The sequence below is a fragment of the Tachysurus vachellii genome, chromosome 8, assembly GCF_030014155.1.
Source record: "Tachysurus vachellii isolate PV-2020 chromosome 8, HZAU_Pvac_v1, whole genome shotgun sequence".
NCBI lineage: Eukaryota > Metazoa > Chordata > Actinopteri > Siluriformes > Bagridae > Tachysurus > Tachysurus vachellii.
Genome location: NC_083467.1, coordinates 6,551,375 through 6,573,874, shown reverse-complemented (window position 1 = coordinate 6,573,874; position 22,500 = coordinate 6,551,375). Strand labels below are relative to the sequence as shown.

The 22,500-nt window shown below is 37.7% G+C and overlaps 1 protein-coding gene across 1 annotated transcript in view; it reads right to left on the bottom strand.

Annotated features, from left to right (window-relative positions):
* kcnh3 (potassium voltage-gated channel, subfamily H (eag-related), member 3) overlaps positions 1 to 22,500 on the bottom strand; it is a 177,196-nt gene that overhangs the window by 55,285 nt on the left and 99,411 nt on the right. The window contains exon 2 of the mRNA XM_060875949.1: positions 12,230 to 12,463. Within this exon, the coding sequence (XP_060731932.1) occupies positions 12,230 to 12,463 (234 nt within the window). The remainder of the gene's footprint in view (positions 1 to 12,229; positions 12,464 to 22,500) is intronic.

The following is a 22,500-nucleotide window of genomic DNA, read 5'->3' as shown; positions in this document are numbered from 1 at the left end:
GTATCATCGAATGTAGTGCCTTTTTTTGTCAAGTTATTATATGTACTTTGCTTATCGTCCACTTTATAAGGTACTCCTGAACATTCACGAAGTTATCTAAATAGTAAATCGTGTAGCAGCACAAAGCATAAACTCATGCAGATACAAGTCACGAGCTTCAGCTAACGTCCACTTTAAACATCAAACTTCAAATAAGCTGATCTCCCTTAATATTCACACACAATCAGGAAAACTCAGGAAAAGGCTAACTGAGCCAAATAGGGAAAAGACAGAAAAACACAAGAGCTCCCAGCAAATAAATGACTGACAGTCAATCAGGAACAGGTGAGTAGGGACGAGAACACGTGACACAACACGCTACCTGAACGCCCCAATATGTTCCGGCAGAAAACGTCCTGAAACAGTCCTGTGACCCCTAATAATTAGAAGAACTGGTGAAAAAAAATCTCAATTGCATCTATATTGCAAACGTATTTGAACTGATTTCATTTCTCCCCAGAAATGTGAGCATGCAGACCAAACTTTAATCTTTAAATAAAAACTTATTGTGCTGTTTCCAAAACCCTTTCAGTTTCTATGATTAGAAAATTAGAAGATTGAGGTGATTCGAAGACAAATCATTATGATCTGATACATCTATAACCTCGTAAAATCGACATTTCATGCTATTTTTTCAACAACTGGAGCTTCGTTGTTTCTGAACACTGGGCAAATGTGTGATTCTGAGAAATTTTATACTGTCTGTCTAATAATCCCACTGAGATGGAAATCATTTAAAACCTGTTAACACAAGCAGAGAGATTAACTGACCTGACTTACACGCTTCTTGTTGTTATGGCAACACTGGGATTAAACCCTGTTCTACGCAAGTGAGAAATTGTGGATGGGATTTACACACAAGAAACATGTACAGTATATAAATGAGGATTATCTTATCTACAGTGTCCGGTTTAAGACACAGGACGGTCCAGAAATCTCAGACCACATCGAAAATCTGGGATTATTTCTGGGATTTATTTACATTTGGAAATAAACAGAAGGTTCAAGATGTGTGACACATTTAAAACTAAATACACGTACAAAAACAAATAATTGAATAATTAATATCATGAAAAATGAACAATAATATATTATTAATAGCATTATCATTAAATACTAAAAATATAATAAAACAAAATATATCATTAATATAATAAATAAATATTTTGAACAATATCTTGAGGGAAGTCTCACAAATGTGTGATTTTGGTACAAAAGCTCAGATTTTCTTGTTGACTTCGCTGTACCATATAAACAACATGTGGAATCTACAATCACCTGGATTGGTAAAACTCTGCCACTATCAATAATAATAATAATAATAATAATAATAATAATAATAATAATAATAATAATAATGATAACTGAGGGTTATTCTTAATTCTCTGTTTCATGATAAGACAACGTCAAATAAAACATAACTAGTTTAGACATAAGACCCTTCATCAGTTCTTCAGCATTCCTTTATCATTTCTATTATCGAGGAGCCTTATTCAACTCCCCCTGGTGTTGTTTGGTCTACATCTTTTCCATGCCCAGTTGCATTATCTTGGACTTTGTTGTGAGCATTTTATTTCTTAAACTATTTTTATGCTGTGAGGAATGTTCAGAAAATCCTGATCTTGTTTGGAAGTTGTAGCTAATTGGTTAAAGTGTAGGACAACTAATCAGAAGGGTTGTGAGTTTGAATCTCAGGGCCTTTTTACACCTGGTCACTTCATGTGTTTTCTCTGATCCGATAGCTATCTGATTTGTTAAAACTGTTCCATTGACATTAGGCCACATAAATGCGTCTCGGCGAATCGGATATCAATCTGATCTTTCTACTCCTGCCCAATATGCAAATATATTTGACCTCATTTCCGGGGTAATTGAAATGGAACACACTTTGGTGTATGTGGTTTTCAGAATGCAATCAAAAAGAAGACGAAAAAACTCGTTACGACGGTTATGCTACAAAAACCAGCATTTACTGTTAGCTGCATTTTTGCTGGCAGCAGCAGTACATTTTAAGACCCAACATCACCTGGATGAAAGATCACCTGCGAGTGACGTACTTCTGTTTGGGAGGAGTATAGCGCTGACGTATGTGGCTCGAACATCCACATTCATTTACACCTGTCCAGTTTCATCTGAAACGCATCCCAGACCACCTCCTGAAGTGGTTTGAACGATCAGATTTATATCTGTCTCGAAAACGTTTCGGAGGGCATTTAGACCTGGTCTTTTTACCATCGGATAGCTATCTGATCACAGAAAACGCATGAAGTGACCAGGTGTAAAAAGCCCCTCAGATCCACCAAGATGCCTCTCCTGAGTCCCTGAGCAAGGCCCTTAACTCTAAATTGTGTAGTTGTATAAATGTAAGCCAAATGCTGTAAATGTATTTATTTATTTTTGTAATTATTTTCACCTGAAACAATTTAGTGTTTTAGATTTTTTTGAAACTATGAAAGGGTTATTATTTAAACAAACTGTAGTTATGAGTTAAATTTAACTTTATATATTTGTAGATTTTTAACTCCACAGGAAGCTGAAAAATCAACTGGAGTGTACTCGATGGTCACGCATATACTGTACACTCAAATGTATTTTAATTGACCTCACAGAGAGTTTATTTAAAAGGCCAGAATTTCATTTCTATTTCATTATATTTATTTCTATTGTAATATAAAGCAGTCTCTGCCAAAAGAATTTCCTTTGTGATTAATAATATTTTATCTTATCTTTTCTTATCTTATCGGATATATGTAGAGTATTCATAGCTTATTAAAGTGTTATAAAGGCTCTATATAGGCAGCGTTCAAGGCATGTCCCACCAAAAGCTGCATTATTTGGTAACACTGAAATGAATAATTATGCACTCTTACCTGAATTAATATTTGGTCACAATAAATAAGAACTAATGATGAGTTAAGGCATGTCCTAGAGTGTTATTATGAATTATGTCCTTTCTACAGTTATATACTGTACAGTCCGACTGTATTTTGTCCTCAAAGACCACATGTAGTTGGCATCTTCCCTCTGAATGTCCAAAATCCTCATGAAATGGAATCCAACTGGAGCTGGTGCATCTGTATTCATTTCACTCACATGGGTAAAGGAGCAGAGCCCCGGGCCCGAGCCACCTGGAACGCATACTAGTATTACAGTGGGATTGGAGTTTGGAAATGGATGGAGAATGATGCAAAATTGGTTAAGATTAAATTATTTGTGTTTATTATTATTATTAAGTGGCAGAGGTGTCTCAGACAGTTATGGCTCTGGGTTGTTGGTCAGAAGGTCAGGGGTTCAAGCCCCAGCATTGGCAAGCTGCAGCTGTTAGGCACTTGAGCAAGACCTTTAACTCCAGTAGAGCTGTAACATGGCTGACCCTGTGCTCTCACTCCGACTCCCTAGTACATGTGGACTGACCACAACACAGCGGACTGACCCCAACTTCCTGGCATATTTGAATAAAAGAACGTCACTGTGCTGTCTTGTATATGTCACAAAATAATCTATTAAACCTAATAGATATCAGGTTATGAAAGTAATCCAGTCTCAGCCAATGATGCTTGTGTATGCAGCTACATATGACAAATGATATAAACTATAAGATTCTTTCTTATAGAACAGGTTTGATTTAGTTTACAGCCATGTGTTAATTAACACGTTAACTAACAAGCACGTAATAACATGAATCATTCAGGCACGAATACATAAGACATAGTTAAGGTTAGCGCTTCATTAGTTTCTGATTAGTCCATGAATTAACTCATCGTTAGCTCATATTTAAATCAGGTATTAGCATGATTATTTATGTTCTGTGATTGTTAAGTGCTACTCGTTATTTACTAAGGTCAGGCTGAGTCACATGAATAAAAGCTGGCCATTCACTTGAATAGAAAAAGTGAAGTGAGTGAGTCTTCTTATCCTTTTCATATCCTCATACTGATTTCATATAAAGTGACTTTAACCCTACAAATCTGTCAGTCTTTGAAATGTGGCCAAAAGAATAAAAAAAAAAACGAAATTGTAAAGTTTAAAATGAAGTTACTATTTACAGTATGTCTAACTTTTATCCCCTTATGAACAAGCCGGAGGAGACGATGACGAGGAAAAACTCCCTGTGAAGATATGATGAAGCAACCTTGAGAGGAACCAGATTCAGAAGGGAACCTCATCCTCATTTGAGTGACACTGGACAGAAAATAATGTCAATGTAAATAATGTCCTTTCTACAACAGTTTGTAGTTGAGTGGAATTAAGCAACCAAGAGCTCCTTAGGAACTAATAGGTCAGGGTCATTTCTGAGTTCATCACAGACCCAACACTAATTCCTTCCTGCTGATGTCTTCAAATGATCGCTGATGAAGACCCGAACAATTAATGTCTCAAGACATCCTGTTTTTATGCATTTAATAAGTAAAAAAAAATAGTTAGCATAATAGCCCTCACAATGATTAATTAAATAGCCATTTACTGAACCACTTGGTTAATAAATATTATTCCACAGGAGAGTGACGGGATGAGTTACAGTACAAATCACGCTGTTGATGCAGTGGTGTTGAGGCTGCGTGTGAAAGTGCACGTTCTGGGACGAGACAGATGCTGGAGAGACGATATTAGGAATAATAGTGATGAGCTATGGAAAAGGAGTTTGTACAAACAACAGGGCTTTGTTTCTCAGTCTTTCAGTTGCGCTGTGGAAGTCAAACCGAACACAAAATGTCTGCTGGATTTATGCTGATTTTCATTGCTCTCGTGTGTAAATGCTGATAAACGTCCATCACATACAAATTACCAGACTTGTGTATGCCACAGATGATTTACTTTTGGTGACTCCCACAGAACGCTATTATTTGCACATTATCATTTACTGCTTGCTAATATTATGTACAGCAGCTACGCTAATTCCTCTCCATTGCTTCTCTTTTTCTACCCATCTCGATGCATGGTTCATATTGTACCAGCTCCTGTGTGGGTTGCGTGTCATGAAGATTTTGGACCTTCATTGAGAAGAGACTAACCCTTTGAGGATCCTTAGGCATCTAGAGATGTACCAGCTCCAGTTGGATTGTGGTTCATGAAGTATTCTGACATTCTAAGATTAGATGGCAACTCCATGTGGTCTTTGAGGACAACAACCTCCTCATCAATACACAATTGTCAGACTGTATATTAATAATCACACCCTCCAGTGTCACCCAAATGAGGATGAGGTTCTCCTTTGAGCTTCTAAAGGTTTCTTCCTCTTCCATCTAGGGGAGTTTTTCCTCACCAGTCGCCTTAGTCACCTCAGGCTTGTTTATTGGGGATAAATGCAAACACATTTAAATATAAGTCTAATATTAATCTAAAACTTTTGTATGATATCAATCTTTGTTTAATATTAAACTTTTTTTGTATTATGATTCTTCTGTTCTCTAAAGTTGCTTTGAGATAATGTCTATTGTTAAAAATGCTATACAAATACATTTGAATTGAATTGAATTCTTTTAACATATCTATGTAATTTTTAAATTAATTTATAATTTAGTCTTGGCTAATTCCCACCATATAGCTACAATGAAGGAGAATGAGGGTGGCATAAGGTCCTTGGGGAACACAACACTAGCTACAAGACACCCACAATCTGCTCTTATGGAAGAAATACATCTAACAGCGTAACAGTGCCAGATTTATGAAAAAGCTAATTGAGATGTGATTTCAGTGAGGTGAAAAGATTCGATGTTACAAAGAAGTAAAAAATATACTTGTAAATTTACTGAAGCCAGATTATCCAAGCAAACACAGAAATTCTGTTGAATAGGTTTTTTGTGATGCCTGACTGGTGGGTACAGAGTGTATTAGCTGTACTGTAAATAAATCCATTTTAAACAATGTCTCTGTAAACGTTGGTAAAATACAGAAGCATTAACATCTTTAAGCCGAACAACTACCTCTAAAAAAACTGAAAATTTCTACAAGGCTGTTACTTTTTTTAAACGTACCTTATGTTACTCTTTCAGTACCTGAGAGAACGGTTTTAAAGAAGCGAGAAGCTTGTTTCTGAGCAGCAGTCATGGAAACTTTGTGTATTCCCAACCCACATTATTAATCCAGTCAGGATTTTGGTCTGCTGTGTTAGGAGAAGAGACAAGAGCAAAGAACGGACCTGGATTTTTCCTTAAAACTATGCTTTAAAATGCATTTCAGATAACAAGCACGCTCTTTTATGATCTTCACAAAAGATCTGAGTGAAGGTGTCTGAAATGCTGGGAGTGTGCATGACATTTTCCGATCTGATCTACATTTAGAGCGTCTGGCAGGCGGCGTTATTCAGAGCGAATTATGTTTATTTATCTCATTTACACATCTGAGCAGTTGAGGGTTTAGAGCCTTGATCAAGAGTCCAGCCTCACGACCTTCTGATCAGTAGATCAGCACATTAACCACTGAGCTCCCGCTTCCCTTGGCTTGTGATCTGCATCGTCTGAGATTTACGCAAAGTCCTGCAGTGAGACAGCCATGATCGATCAGGAACAACACGTTAAAATGAATGATCAATCATTCGTTTTTACGATTAATTCGAAAACCTTTCTCGGCAGTGTGATTAAAAACATTAATAAGATGTAAACACGTTTGGCCGTCATTTTTATTTATTGTGCGTTCAAGGCTTTATTGAATGGCCACCGACAGCAGAAGTAGCAGACAGGAGAAGTGAAACAGTTGCGCTTTCTCATTATGTATGAGTAAATATAATCTGGAAAATTCTACAAGGAGCTTTAATCTTAGACTGATACAGATGTAATGTCATACTATTCTGCTAATGATCCACAAACTCTGCAAATCTAGAGGAGCTTGGGATATTTTTCACACTAGATTTTACACCCTCGAGAGATAAGGCATGATTTTTAGATATTAGGTACAAGCAGTGTTGGGTAGTAACGCATTACTGTAGCACAGTTACTTTTGACAGTAACTGATACTCTAACGCATTACTCTTTAAATAAAGTATCTCCGTTACCGTTAACATACCGTATGGTGCGTTTGTCCCTTTCTTTTTTAAATTAATTCATTTAGGCTGAAGTGTAGCCTACAGCCTAACCTGTTTACAGCAGCGACGCATTGTAGGATTGGTGGATGCCAACCTGTAAACACGAAGACGCCGCATTGTGGGCGTGTTTCTGTTTATTCAAGTATGTGCGGCAGTAATGGCGAGTCGAGGCGAGAGCAAGACGAGTTTCTCAAAGTGGAAATATGCTCATTATTCCACTTTAGTTGAGCATAAAGACAAAAACCTTTTAGTCAAATGTAAGCTGTCTTTCTGGTTGGAAGGTCCTATCTACTGCGATAAGCAGCAACTCCAATCTGTCGAAGCACCTCCAGAAACTACATGCCTCGACAAAGCTAGAATCTAGCCTGGTGTTGGTGGACACACTCGAAGTGAGTCAAGCCCCTCCAGGCAATCAACAGCGACTAGATTTTAACCGGACTGTTAGCCAGGGACAGATCAACAAACAGTTTTGTGTTTGTATAGACCATAACGCATAAAAGGGCATTAATGGGAAAATTAAAGAACGTTCTTTAAAAAAGTAACTAAAAATGTACTTGAGTTATTGAGTTACTTTTTGAACGAAGTAACTAGTAACTAATTAGTTTAGTTACTATTTCTTAATAACGAGCACAACACTGGGTACAAGTAGTGTATTATTAAACCTGTATAAACACATGCTGAATAAAAATAAAGACTAAAATAAGACTTTCAACAAAAATATCAGCTGCAGTTTCCTTTTGTTGAGGGGGGAAAACTATAATCTTTATCATCAGGTGTCAGACTCTAATTCTGGCCAGGACACATGGGTGCTTTTCTTCATTCTCTATTATTATTTCTCTATTATTATTACATCTTGTTCTTCGTTCTCTCAGTTAACACCAATAAACTGAGCTCTAAAAGTAAAACAAACATGTCAAACTGCTCATGTGATTAAACTGTATGCGCTATTTGGTGATCACATTGATTATATCCATGTATTTTCTGTAGCATTTTTCCTACACAGTATCAGAGGATTCAAAACCGAGGACGCATTAATTTTTCAGTACAAGAATGAACTCAGAGAGCTCCTAATTTAACTTAAACATTTAAACATTTCTAACTAGATATCTTAGCTCAAGAGCGATTCAGGACTTCAGAGCAACTCTGAGCGAGCAAAATACAACAACTTTTATCTTATAGAGGAGGTGAGGCTAAACCTGTTACTAGGTATGACACATTCTTTTGAAGACTGTGATTGGTTGTCTTCACTTTGTCTTAGTAATGGGCGATATAAACGATATGCGATATAAACGATACAAAATTGGCCTACGATAGAGATTTTAATTCTATTGCACTCTCGCGATAATGCATGTTGATGACGCAATCTACCCGCGAAATTTAGAGCCACGAGCTGCAGCCGGCTGCAACGAATCATCATATTCGTCATCTTGAATAAACATGGCTGAAAGCGTCAGTGAAACAGAGGAGCTCGTGAAAAAGACCGGTGCAACATCTATTATTTGTTTGTATTTAAGCCGTCCGACGAGCAGCAGAAAAATATACTCTGTAGAGTGTGTGGGGCAAAAGTTAAGAGCTAACAGCTAAGAGCTAATTCACAGTGTCCGTTCCTTTATTAACAAGACACCAGTTTTAATTTCATTAGGAGAACAAAATGTTTAAAACCAAATGCGTTACCTCAGCTGCAGGTTTGAAATATGGTTTTATTTAAAGTATCTGTGCATTTACACAAAATAATTTTCTTTGCCTAATTAATACTGGAAGTATTTTATTTAAGAACCAAGGACTTAAACTAAGTATAGTGCCTTTTAAAAGGAAAGACTTTTATTTATCTGCGACATTTTGTTGTATAATTACAGTTTTGCTTTTGCACAATAAATGTTCTCAAAACGACATACGTTTCTTTATTTCTTAAAAAAAAAATACATTTAGCAGTTTGGCTTTCCTAAGGGTCTGTGTAACCTGTTCTGAAATGGCTCTATTATTATTTATATATCGCAATATATATCGTTATCGCAAGAGGCTGCAATGTGTATCGCAATACGGATTTTAGGCCATATCGCCCATCCCTACTTTGTCTCTAGGTCTAGATATTTGAGTCTATATCGTGTAGGGATTACTTTGATGATCGATCACATGTATGTTATAAATGTAATAAATGTAATGTAAATGTGAATGTAAACATCTCTGACACAGAGATAAATTATGTCATTTCTGCCGCTATGGCATTTCAGCTCTGTGTCAGAGATATTAGTGTATCTACGTATAAATGCCATAACAACATGTTATCTCTAATATGATTGGTCACAAAAATAATCCCTACACGATCTAATCTGTAGCATCTTATTAACTCATTATCATTATTAAATACTGTATACAGTACATTCCTTTTCCCTCTTCACCTTTTGCCCATTTTCTCCTCTGTTAAAGAAACTCTTCAGCCTCTTAAAAGTCCTCATCACTTTTAAGGGTTAAGATGCTTTATGAATAACTTTTATCTTTACTATACTATGCACATGCAGAGAAAAATCCACTCCATACACTTATCTTTTGAACCCTGTCACTAATCTCACTCTCTCATGTGTTTTATTTTGTTTACATTTCCACAAGAGCTTCATTTTATTTTCATCTTGTGCTTCTGCCTCCTGTGTTCTGTGTTGTCACTGTTTTTTTGTGTAACGTGTCATGATAAATCCTTGGGTTTCCCTTTGATTAGTTTGTCTATTTCTAGACAGTCTCATGTCTATATCTGTCACTTTGTCCATTGTTTTGGTTCCTAGTTTTGAACACATCTCCTGTTTCTAGCTTTCTTCTGCTTTTGTATCGTATGTATGCAGTGTCGGCGCCAGAGAATAGAGAATGAGGGGGCCTCATGTTTAACTGGGGGGCCTATCTCGTTCACATACTATTACTATTATTAAATTTCAATAAACATAATAAAATATTAAACGTGTCAACGGGTACTTGAACTGAGCCGTTGAGCTGTTTTCTCTGTTGAGCTGGCGAGCCATTTTCTTATATCCATTGTTAAAGATTTTTTGAATTAAAACAATGTTTTAGTAGATGTTTTCAGACGAACTTCGCAAACTTTAGAATAACGATTTCACTGACCATTTAGCCTACTGATTTGCGTTACTGACGTAGTGGCAGCGTGAATGTAATTAGCTGACTATGTTAGGTATAGTATAATAAAAGTAATTTGTAAAACATATTTTTCAATTATTAAGTTCGTTATTATTTTGAGAAGTAAGGGGGCACAGTGATTCAAGTGGCCGGGCCACGCCCCCCAGGGCCCGCTCGTGGCGCCAACACTGTATGGATGTGAAATCCTGTTCGTTTCTCGCAACACCTCTGTCTGTTCTTGTATCTTGTCTGTTGTGTGTATTTTTGTATTCATCCATAATTTTACTAGTCCTAGTGTTTTTTGTTTTGTTTTGTACTTTTTGCACATTACCTTAAATAGATTAGAATAGATGTGCTCGTACGTATGCGCCGTAAACGTGACATTACAATGTTATTATAACATTATGCTGCGTTATATGATTCGGAATTGTCGAATCACAGAAAAAGGCAAGAACCGACATGTTTCTGATTGACAGTTACAGTATGACATGCAGTACATGGGAGGTCACTATAAATACTGGCGAAATGGAACTGTGAGAGACTTCAGTATGAATTTTTGCAAATTCACATGGGGCCAAATGAATCGAGGCAGCGTGCCGTATTAGGTCTTTGGGGCCTTGAATCTGACACATAAATAAAAGATTGTGAAAGCAGCAACCTCCTGAGAATTTAATACACATGAATTCAAGCTCATTTTCTCTGCAGGAATTTTGACTCGAGGTGAAATCCCTTGTGCAATCAGGATACAACTTGTCTTGTCTACAGCTATGGCATTGCCATTCATTTTAAAAATATCAATAGTAGGTATTGGCTTATGCTCAAAGCTTCAATATAAGTGTCATAATTAAAAATAATAATCCTGAGTTAATACATGTCATGATTCCAGTCACTATTCAGTCCCTCTAGGATTTCATCTCTTTGCCATTAAAGAAATGGACATAAAGTCACACAAACCTACAGAGGAGATTTTCTACAGGGAATCATCACAACACACATTCAGCCAAAGCCCTCATCCATTCACGTGTGTGGACCATGAGTACAGCTCACAGATAGTCATTACATGCATGTCTTAAAAGCTAGGACTTAAAAATGAAGAATCTTGTGCTTGCACTTTTAATAGTTTTCCGCAAAAAAAAGTTGCATAGCAAATTTGGAAAATCAATCATTTTTGGCTGCAAGAATCACAAAAACACTGCCTGAATAATAGAGTTTGCTCATGAGGAGAGGGACAAAATACCTGTGGACAGATGCAGGGCTCATTAAGAGTTACATAAATTGCTTGGTTGCAGTGATTGCTTCAAAAGGTTGTGCAACAAAATATTAAGTTTAGCGTACCATCATTTTTGTTGAACCACAATTCTTAAGCAATGTCTGTTTTTTATCGGTCAGTTTTCAGTACATTATTATTTATTAGTACTTTTGTCAGATTTAAGTTATTTCAGTGATCATTATGGGTTTTTCTTTCTTTAATGAAAGGGTACTAACTATTTTGTCCATGTGTGTATAGTATACTGAAAACACTATAAACACAATGGCTCTAATAAGCCGTGTCTGATTCTATATTTATCTGCAGCTTCGAAGCATTACAAAGCGTTTAGTTTAGTGGCGTGTTTTGTGGATTACATTACAGTCTGTACAATCTGCTATGATATAAAAAAAAGTAGCGCAGTTAATCCTGCTGCGGAACATTTTTAAGCCTCGAGCTTGGTCTGAACCATTCGCAATACTACCAAGATATTATTTCCAGAACAGAATAAGAGGCGAGGCAAGAGGCAGGATGAAGACACTGGTGTCCTAGTGTTATTATCCTATGTGCTCAGGTGCATCCAAGGCCAGTTATTACACTGATTCTAAAGAAAGAAAGCCACTGAATTGCTTGCCTCCATTTAGGGATGACATGAGCTTAAAACTAAAGTAGACATTTGTACGTACAGGTTATACACACAAACTGCAATCTCCATTTCCTTTAAGACAAAATCAATAAATTTGTCATTTGTTTTTATTTATTCTCTCGTTCTATCGCACTCTCTCTCTCTCTCTTTCTCTTACCTCCTTTCTTGTAGAAAACCAGTTCGGTCTTAAATTCCCGTCGGTCATCCAAAGCACTCTGGATTTGTGACGTCAGTTTGTCGCTGGTCTCGGGTCCATACAGAAAGTTGCACGCGCAGCTCTTCTGCATTAGTTCAGCACGAGCATAGCCTGTCAGCTCACAGAACCCATCCGAGCAGTACACAATGGGGTAGAGGGACTGTACTTGGGCATTCCCCAGCACAAAGTTGCTATCTGTGACAGAAACAGAAAGGGATTAGGGCAATTTGTGGCCTGACATGTCAGTTAGACAAAGGCTTAGCACTTGTGTTATACGGTGTTACGATGTTACGGCTCGGTGCTTAGCAACATACAACCAATCAGAAACTGAACTGCATGTGACTCATATTATGTGCTTTGTACAGTCTCGGGGGTGTAAACAGAAGTTGGAGCATTTGAGTAGATGAAATGTCAAATGAGGAATTTTACTTGTACACTTATGGACAGGAAAGTCTGTTTCAGGGCATGTGGTAGCAATCTAGCTATTGGATCTCAGACCTGACAAGGCTGCTCATATAGAGGATTGACTGCGTGTGTGTGTGTGTGTGTGTGTCTGTGTGTTGTGCTTTGTCATGTTGCGTGTTTTGCTTGTTTGTAAACCACGTCATTGTAATGGAGGTTGTTATTCTTGTCTCAAGAGCCACTCTAGCCTAATGGTTAAGGTAAAGGGCCACCAGTTGGAAAGTTGACAGTTCAAATCCCAAGTCCACCAAGATATCAGTGCAGTTTCTTATCAAGTGGAACGTGTTGTATTATGTGCTTTTAAAAGGCTCCAATTAGTTGTTCATTTGAACCAGCCCATGTCTTTCCATTCCCTGATTATCGTATGGAGTTCTACAGTGCTGGTGTGATGGACACCAGTTTCTGGTTAGAAACAACTGTAAGAAACGTATAAAAATTAAAAAACTGGCAACCGCAAAATTGGACAGATTATCACAATGATCTAAATGGGTGACTCGGGAATTGATGTTAAACTTGTGTGTACTTTTGCAAACTTGTCACCAAAAGTTTCCCATATGTGGCTTAATGCAGATTCTTCTTCTTTTTCTTCTTCTTCTTATTATTAGTATTATTAGTATTATTAGTATTATTATTATCGCCACAGATGCGAGCAGATTGCAGCACATTTTTATGTTCTGGCCTTTTAAATGTCACAAATATTAAGTACACACTGAAATTTCATAAATAAATAAGCTCCAAGCTGCACAAATGATTCTCTAAGCTTTCCCCTGAGGTTTATTTTAAACAAACAGCACGGGATGCAGCAGAGCAGAAAGAAATCACTGGCCAAGACAGGCGTCGTTACAAGCATAACAAAAGCCATTAATCAAATACTGAACAATTAAACAGCTGGACTGCCCTTCTGTCTTCAAAACCAGCAAAACCAAAGCACAGCCTGAGACATCTGTGTGTCTTACCAACACACAGCTTATGTTTTTCACTTTTTAAAATTAATCCCTCTACAGAAATAGAAGAATATTTTCATCCAGTGGGAAATTATTTCTTCTTGTTCAGGCACAACTATTGATATAAGGCAACTCAGCTCATTTCAGGAGGTGATGGAAATCTTGATCGGGGTTGAGCAGCATTACAGATAAGTTTGAGGAGCGTGCATGTGAGACTTGCAGTGAGATGATGATGATGATGATGATGATGATGATGATGTCAGAGCAGCACTTCTTAAACCTTGTTGAGAGCAAGGCACAGTCAGGAAGTCAGCACAGCACCTGTCTGCTAAAGAGGAGACAGGGACAGGAAGAGAGCGAGACAGAGAACAGAGAGCTGCCAAATCCACTCTCATGGAAAAGACAGTGAGTAAAGGAGACAGGTGCTGATGCGCTGATTAGTGAGCTGAACCACAAAAAAAAAAAAAAAAAAGAGCAAAAGACGGCAGTATGATAGATACTGGAGAATCTTCATACCACTTCAGGTATCTATTATTCGGTGCACATAACAACAGCAGCAAAATGAAGCCTTGATTGGGGAAAAACTACCTCAGCTCTGCACCAGCGTTAGAGTGAAATGTATATGTGCCATTAACAGACTGCTAAAGCTGAAAATGAAACAAATGAGTTCATTTTAATATATTATGTGATGCCGGCACCCACACCACCACATGCGAGCCACACAAAACTGCTCGTCACCCCATGAACCTGAGGTGCTGAAACCACAGCTGCACTTCAGCACCAAGGCCAGCGCATCTGAGTGTGGCTGCAAGGCAGAGCAGCTAAAAGTGTGCTAAAACCTGATGTCCAATCCAGGAGAATAAAGGAACCAGGCTCAGCAGTAGTGGGAAGTAAGGGTGTGTGTACGGGGTAGTAACTAATGTGCTACACTTTCTCTTTTTCTGCGTATGTTTCAGAGTCAGCAACGTGAAAGGATGGCGCTCCCCAATCTGAAACCTAGCAACAGTCTTGGGGTCTGCCTTGGTGCATCGCTACCTCACTGCTTCACATGCACACTCTCCACCACCAGCTAAAGCCGCCAGCTAAAGCCGCCAACACCTCTGCCTGAGCACTAGTCTATGCTGGCAGTTCACTTCTCCTATGCACCTTGTGAAAGCCACTACTAAAGAGCACGAACTCCGGACTCAATGCGGCAAGTGTCACAATGAATATTAATTTGGACTGTTAAATGAGGTGCAATAGAATCTAATCATATCCATATTAATAAATCATGTAAAATAGACAGCCCCCAGGGACCTAAAATCCATACTATACAGAATGGAGCAAAGATTTTACCTGAATTACGCAGAGACATATCTGTCTAACATACTGTAAAGTTCTGATCTTTTCTACAAATTCAGCTTTGTCAAACAGGCTCCTGTACCATTTTCCAGTAAATTGTGCAAGAACATTTTCTTCTCATAGGATCATCATTTAATCTGCGGCAGCTTTAACAAAAATCTGATCGTTTCCATTTCAAAATCAGCATCCGTCACTCTACAGCAATCTACTTTCTCTGCACACTTTCCAGAGAGACGACTTCCTCCGGAAAAGTGAAGAAATGCACAATTATTTCTATGATGCCTGCTTTGTAAAAAAAGAAAAAATATTTTTGTAAAAAAATAAAAAAATAAATAAAAAAATAAAAAAAAGGCATGAAGTCTTTTTAGCACTATGCAGAGAAAGTCAGCACAGTCCTCTAGACAAACTGCAAATGCACAGACATAAGAGCTCTTACTGTAGTTGTTCTCGTATTTTCCTTACAATAAAAAGTGTCAGAAATAAACTAGAAAAAAAAGTAAAAAATAACTTTTTTTTAACCCTTTTTACCAGTACTATTGATATTGATTGATGTTCTCTTGTGCCTGGAGGATAGAAATGGACTTGGAAAATTTTCAATCAGTAAAAAACAAATGATTTATTTTCTGTTCACAAGTCTGATCTAAAATGAGTCAGGACTGGCTTTCAGTGTCAGATGAGTGAGATGTTTTTCCCTCTGTTTTGATAACACAAAGTCTACACAGAATTTTAATAGTTGAAGATAACGCCTTCAGATTTTAGAAGCTTATGAATAAGCACTTCAGGCATCTCAGATATCAACATTTCCTTTGAAATCTTTTGAAAGATTTAACATCTATGAAAATATACTCCGAGTAGGCTAGGTAAAAACAGAAATTCTTATAAATGACTACAAATACTTAACTTCCATATGAGCAATTAATCCCCACTGTAGACACACAAAAAAATACATTTTTTTGGTTTAAAGAGATTCCATCCATCTCCTACACACAAACAAACATACCAAAGATCTGCTTGTCTAATCTGAAAGAAACACAACTTATCTACACATGCACAAGTTCAGACTCAGTGGAATAAATAGGGGCAGTGGACTTAAGGTAGCTGATGCCATCAGACTGTTGTGGAGGTGGAGCTGGACTCACTGAGTGTAGTGTCAGAAAGAAAGATGTTGTCTAAGCTGCTTGTCGTCTCAAACAACACCTTCCAGAGTCGCAGACTCATCCAATCAAGGTGAGACATATGAAATCCTTCCTACTGTCCATCGGACTTTATCGTTCCTCTGTAAAACAATATACCTTTACCGGAATAGTTATTTAAATCTTAGCCTTAGTTATATATATTTTTTATACAACAACATATATCACTGTGCAACAATACACCTTTACTGTTATTTATCTAAACCCTAGCTTTATTTATAATTTTTTTGTATATATTTGTGTATATAAGTCTCTATTTTTGTATTCTTATTTTGGTGACTTGGAGCTGCGATAACCTACCAAATTACTCTATGGGGATAGATAAAGTATTCTGATTCTGATAAAAGTAATATTTTCATTATTATACCACAGCACTGTTGAATGTTTGCTTCTGATTGGTCAAAAGGTTTTGATTCATTTATGTAACAGCAGCTCTGACAAGACATTAATGTTGATTATAAAGTGTTCACTCAAATATCTTATCAGGACTTAGTGTTAAAAGGGCAGCCCTCTCCTGGCTCAGGTCTGATTCGTAGATCTGAATAATGACTACTCTAAACATACTTAGGTTATGTTCGGTGTTCCACAAGGTTCTGTTTTAGGCCCACTTCCTTTCTCCCTATATATGCTACCCCTTGGTGTAATTATTTGTAAGCATGGTATTATATTCCATTTTTATGCTGATGACACACAGCTAAATGTTTCAGCTAAGTCAGATGAGAGACACCAGCTTATTAAAATTCTAGAGAATATCTAAAGATTAGAAAACACTTGAGAGTAAATCACTCTGCATAAGGGTGTCTGCTAAATGCTGGAAATAAAATGAATTGAGAGTAACTCTGGTAGGCTTTTCTGTTTCATTATGTTCAGCAGTAAAAGACCTTGGAGTGATTATTGTCTCTCATTTCAATCTCATGTAGATAATATCACTAGTGTAAGGAATATGTTTTTCTTATTCAGGTCTTCAGGAATTTGGATGTTTGCAGCTTCTCAGTAACAGGAGAATACCTTCAGCCTTATTAACTTCAGGACTATTTATAGCTGCTATAATGCAAGTGAGAACAGGAACCAATCCTTTCCATGGACATTCCACAACATTAAATTTTATGATAACAAGTATGATGTAGCTGTATGTTTTATTCATTAACAAATAAATATTGGCTGAGCCGTTAATAATTCAGTCTAAAAAACCAGTTAGCTTTGCGAAACAGTATTAGAGATCTAAACATCATGTTATACATCTATATCTTGGGGATTTGTGTTGTTTGTGTATGTGTTTGAGCTGCAGTCTGAGTGCTGCTGTAATATCTTTATAAGCTTTAGAAGCTATTAGAAGCTTCGTCACTGACACCTGAGATGTCAGGTCTCTATACAACATTACATCTAATGCTAATCTCTCTCTCTCTCTTTCTCTCTCTCTTTCTCTCTTTGTGAAAACATCTACTCTGTCTCTACAGTTCTGTCCTTTGGGTGTTGAGTGTTGTCCCAGCCAATGATCAACCTTACACTATTGGTTGCATTGTGAATTTCAAAACAGAAAAGGGATCCCATTGCTCAAGAGCACATTACTCTGGATTGATGGCCTCGACTCCAGCGGCTGAAAAAATAAATTAGATGAGTGCAAACTAAAAAAAAAAAAAAAAATCCCTACTGCATGTAACTGACAGTAAAATAAATTGAGATTGCTCCGGTGACAATAGTTATGCCTTACCTTTAAAACACATGATGTTTTCAACAGGGAAAATTCTGTAAATGTGAAAAATGCTTTTTATCACTAAACACCTCAACAGGTTAGTTTATAATGCTACAAGAATCTGAGCATTCACAAATATTATCGCTATCATACCACAGATTTATCTTCATAGTTCCCTTTTCACATCCCCAGTCGTAAGGAGTGTGTCGATTAAAAAAAAAGACATATGGCATCAGCAACCAGTGAAAAGCTGCAAAAGGATTCCTTTGTAATCCATACCATAATAGCATAAAAACTTAATGAAGCAGTGACTTAATGATACAGAAACCATCATCTTCTGGGACCAAGCTGATGACTTAGAATGACACTGTTTCATAACACGGATATGAATGAACAACACAAGCTTACTGTACAATCTAACAATGTACTTTCATTAATGAAATATAACCATTCTTATAAAATAAAACAAGCACTCTTCGACTCTACACAACTAACTGGCTAATAACCAAATGAGCTAACATCGGTATACAGTATAATAACTTGGTTTTTAATTGGTTTTATGTATTAGACTTGTCAGGAATCTGTCAGGAGACCTGAGCTAAGTGCTTTTGGGGTTTCATGGTTCTCACCTCATCAGTAGCCTCTTTGTATTCTTTGTATCTATTTGAATTAGAGTTGAGTTAAAACTAGTTAATGTAGTTGAAATATGAACTATATATTGAATATTTTCCTTAAATAAATCACTAGAATGAACTGAAATCCACATTCTACATCCAGTATATATCCAGAGCCTTCAGTAGCTGACACTTGCTTGGAAGTTACTGGAAAACCCTGTAGAACGCACTCCCAGTTTCACCTTCAATTACATTATTATTAGTTTATTGATGTTAACTGTCGGGGGGCACGGTGGCTTAGTGGTTAGCACGTTCGCCTCACACCTCCAGGGTTGGGGGTTCGATTCCTGCCTCCGCCTTGTGTGTGTGGAGTTTGCATGTTCTCCCCGTGCCTCGGGGGTTTCCTCCGGGTACTCCGGTTTCCTCCCCTGGTCCAAAGACATACATGGTAGGTTGATTGGCATCTCTGGAAAATTGTCTGTAGTGTGTGATTGTGTGAGTGAATGAGAGTGTGTGTGTGCCCTGCGATGGGTTGGCACTCCGTCCAGGGTGTATCCTGCCTTGATGCCCGATGACGCCTGAGATAGGCACAGGCTCCCCGTGACCCGAGGTAGTTCGGATAAGCGGTAGAAAATGAATGAGTGAGTGATGTTAACACTTGTTGAATGTCAAGCATAGACTGATAAGAGTTTATTTCATATCAGCTCACAACATTGTCTGTTTACTGTGACAGAGATGGAGGAACGCTGCAGCACTACATCTTCCACACAGAAAACCAGAGATCAGAATACTAAACGTAAGATGGGAGAAAGGGGGCAGAGCTTCCATGGTGTAAGTTTATATCAGAGCATTTAAGACTCCTATGTACAGTGCTATAAAGATATTTTTGCCTTTCTTATATTTTTAGATTAAAAAAAATATATAATAATAATAATAATAATAATAAAGAAAAAAGTGATCCAAATCTGCCTGGTCTTATGAAAAGGGTATTGCCCTATTAATAACCCTTGGTGGCAACAACTGCAATCAATTTGTGAATAACTGACATTGAGTCTTTCACATTGCTGTGGAGGAATTTTGAGCCACTCTTCTTTGCAGAATTGTTTTAATTCAGCCATCGAAACATGTCAATTACTTTGTTTCTCATCTGTTCTTGAATTTCTTTAGATCGCGACACGGTGTGATGCTTTCTGAGATCTTTTAGCATGCTTCACTTTTCCAGAGAGGTTTCATTTAAGTGATTTCTTGATTCAGCAGGTCTACCAGTAATCAGGTCTGGGTGTGGCATGAGAAATTTAACTCAGCTACCCAAAAGATGTGGTTAATTACACTTCATGCATAATTTAGCAAAGGGGTGGAGGGGTTGCAGGTTCGGACTGCTTTTTTACTTTAATAAATGATATCATCATTTAAAAACTGCATTTTGTATTTGCTCAAATCAATCAAAAAGATTGTAGATGCAAAAAAATTAAAAATCAGGAAGGGGAAAATACTTCTTCACAGCAGTGTAATTGTCATTCATTCCAGATTCAAATTTTGAATGGAGCTTTTTGCCTTATTTATTAAAAGGAAAAAAAAGTGTAGTTTTTTTATGTGTATACTTGTGTAACTAATGTTACAATGCGTAAGCAAAATGAAAAATTCATTCATTCATTCATCTTCTACCGCTTATCCGAACTACCTCGGGTCACGGGGAGCCTGTGCCTATCTCAGGCATCATCGGGCATCAAGGCAGGATACACCCTGGACGGAGTGCCAACCCATCGCAGGGCACACACACACACTCTCATTCACTCACACAATCACACACTACGGACAATTTTCCAGAGATGCCAATCAACCTACCATGCATGTCTTTGGACCGGGGGAGGAAACCGGAGTACCCGGAGGAAACCCCCGAGGCACGGGGAGAACATGCAAACTCCACACACACAAGGTGGAGGTGGGAATCGAACCCCGACCCTGGAGGTGTGAGGCGAACGTGCTAACCACTAAGCCACCGTGCCCCCCCAAAATGAAAAATTGAAACATAAAAAAAGAAAAAACACTAATTCTCATTATATAGATAGGAGCCTTTATTTGTCGTATCCACAATGCAACAACAACACAATGACCCCGAGCCTAAACAGTCTGAACCACCACTGCCACTTCTCCTTTATATTTATTGGCACCTGTTATTAAATAGGATATATTAGGCATCACGTGAACATTTTGTCCTCAAAGTTAATGTGTTAGAAGCAGGAAGAATGGGCAAGCGTAAGGATTTGAGCGAGTCTGAAAGGGCTGAATCGTGATAACTAGACGACTGGGTCAGAGCATCTCCAAAACTGCAGTTCTTGTGGGGTGTTCCTGGTCTGCAGTGGACCAAGGAAGGAAGAGTGGTGGACCGGCGACTGGGTCATGGACTGCCAAGGCTCGCTGATGCACAGGAATGGTTCAAGAATGGTTTGAGGAGCACAACAACGAGTTTGAGGTGTTGACTTGGCCTCCAAATTTGACAGATCTCAATCTAATCGAGTATCTGTGGGACATGCTGAACAAACATGTCCGATCCATGGAGGTCCCACGTCGCAACATACAGGACTTAAAAGATCTGCTGCTAACATCTTGGTGCCAAAAACCACAGCACACCTTCAGGGGAAACATGGAGTCCATGCCTTGATGGGTCAGAGCTGTTTTGGCAGCAAAAGGAGGACTAGCACAATATTAGGAAAGTGGTCAGAATGTTATGCCAGATCTGTGTATATTAGTGAACAAGTGAACAGTCAGTTCTTAAGGTTGTTGTCTTGGAAACAGGAAAAATGGGCAAGTAAAAGAATTCACACAAAAGTGAATTTGACCAGGAGCAAATTGTGATGTTTAGGCAACTGTTTTTGTTTTTGTTTTATCATGTTTAGACAACTGTAGGTGTTGTGGGACTGTTGATATGCAGTGGCTAGATAGAACCTCCCAAAACCATACAGCAGAGCAGCCATTTTGTGTGAAACTATAAAAAACAAAAACAAAAAAAAAACCTAGCTTGATATTAGTTTAATTTCAGCACACTAAATAAAATACTTAATCAACCTCACTTCCAAAGAGTCCATATTTCTTTGCTCCCACATCACACCTTTATTCTACGTGAATCTCTCTCTCCTATGAATATGAGAGAAAAAGAAAAGAATCTTTTTTAACCTTTTATAACCTTCAGCAACCGTTTTCCAGTCTGCTCTGGTTATTTCACCTAATGTCTCGGATATTTAATTAAATACTTACAGGTTTGTTTTCACTTTAATCAATTAGCTTGATGCTAGCACTCGCACCTGCTGACTGTATTTTCATTTCACAGCTCTTTTGGACTATTGCAGTCACTGCTGTAATTATTTATAATGGCTGTAATCAAGCATGTGAAAAATTCTTCAATGCAATCATTTACTGCATTAACTGCTTGATCAATCAAAGAACAAAGTATTGCTCTTTGTATTGCCTAGTGTTGTTTATTCCTCACCTACTGTAGGTTTGTGTGTACATAAAAAAGAAAGAGAATCTGTTGAATATTTACTCCTTCATGTTTCCTAGATGTGCTCAGCTGCTTCATTGGAGTGGTTCATCAGTGAAAGTGGCTCATTGCTTTTTTAGAGAGTAATAAATTAGATAGCTTAGCTGAGGTATAAGCGAGACAGGATCAGAGTAGGCTTGAAGCTGAAGCATCTCAGTGGACATCTGGATTGATGATTTATTTGGTTTTGGGTTTAAAGAATGCCGTGACTCAAATCACAATGAACAGCCAGAAACCTGCCCCAGGACTTGTCAAGATACATTCAAAGAACATCTTGAACAATTACTGTAGCTGTTGTTTTTTAAACTGTAAGTTCCTGATGATGCTGATTATGATAATTGAGGTAAAATAGCAGTTATAATGAGGTGCATTACAACAGAGTGATGCTACTGCGCAGAATCTTCAAATTTCTGCATTGCTGCAGAACGTTCATAAATAAAATAACAT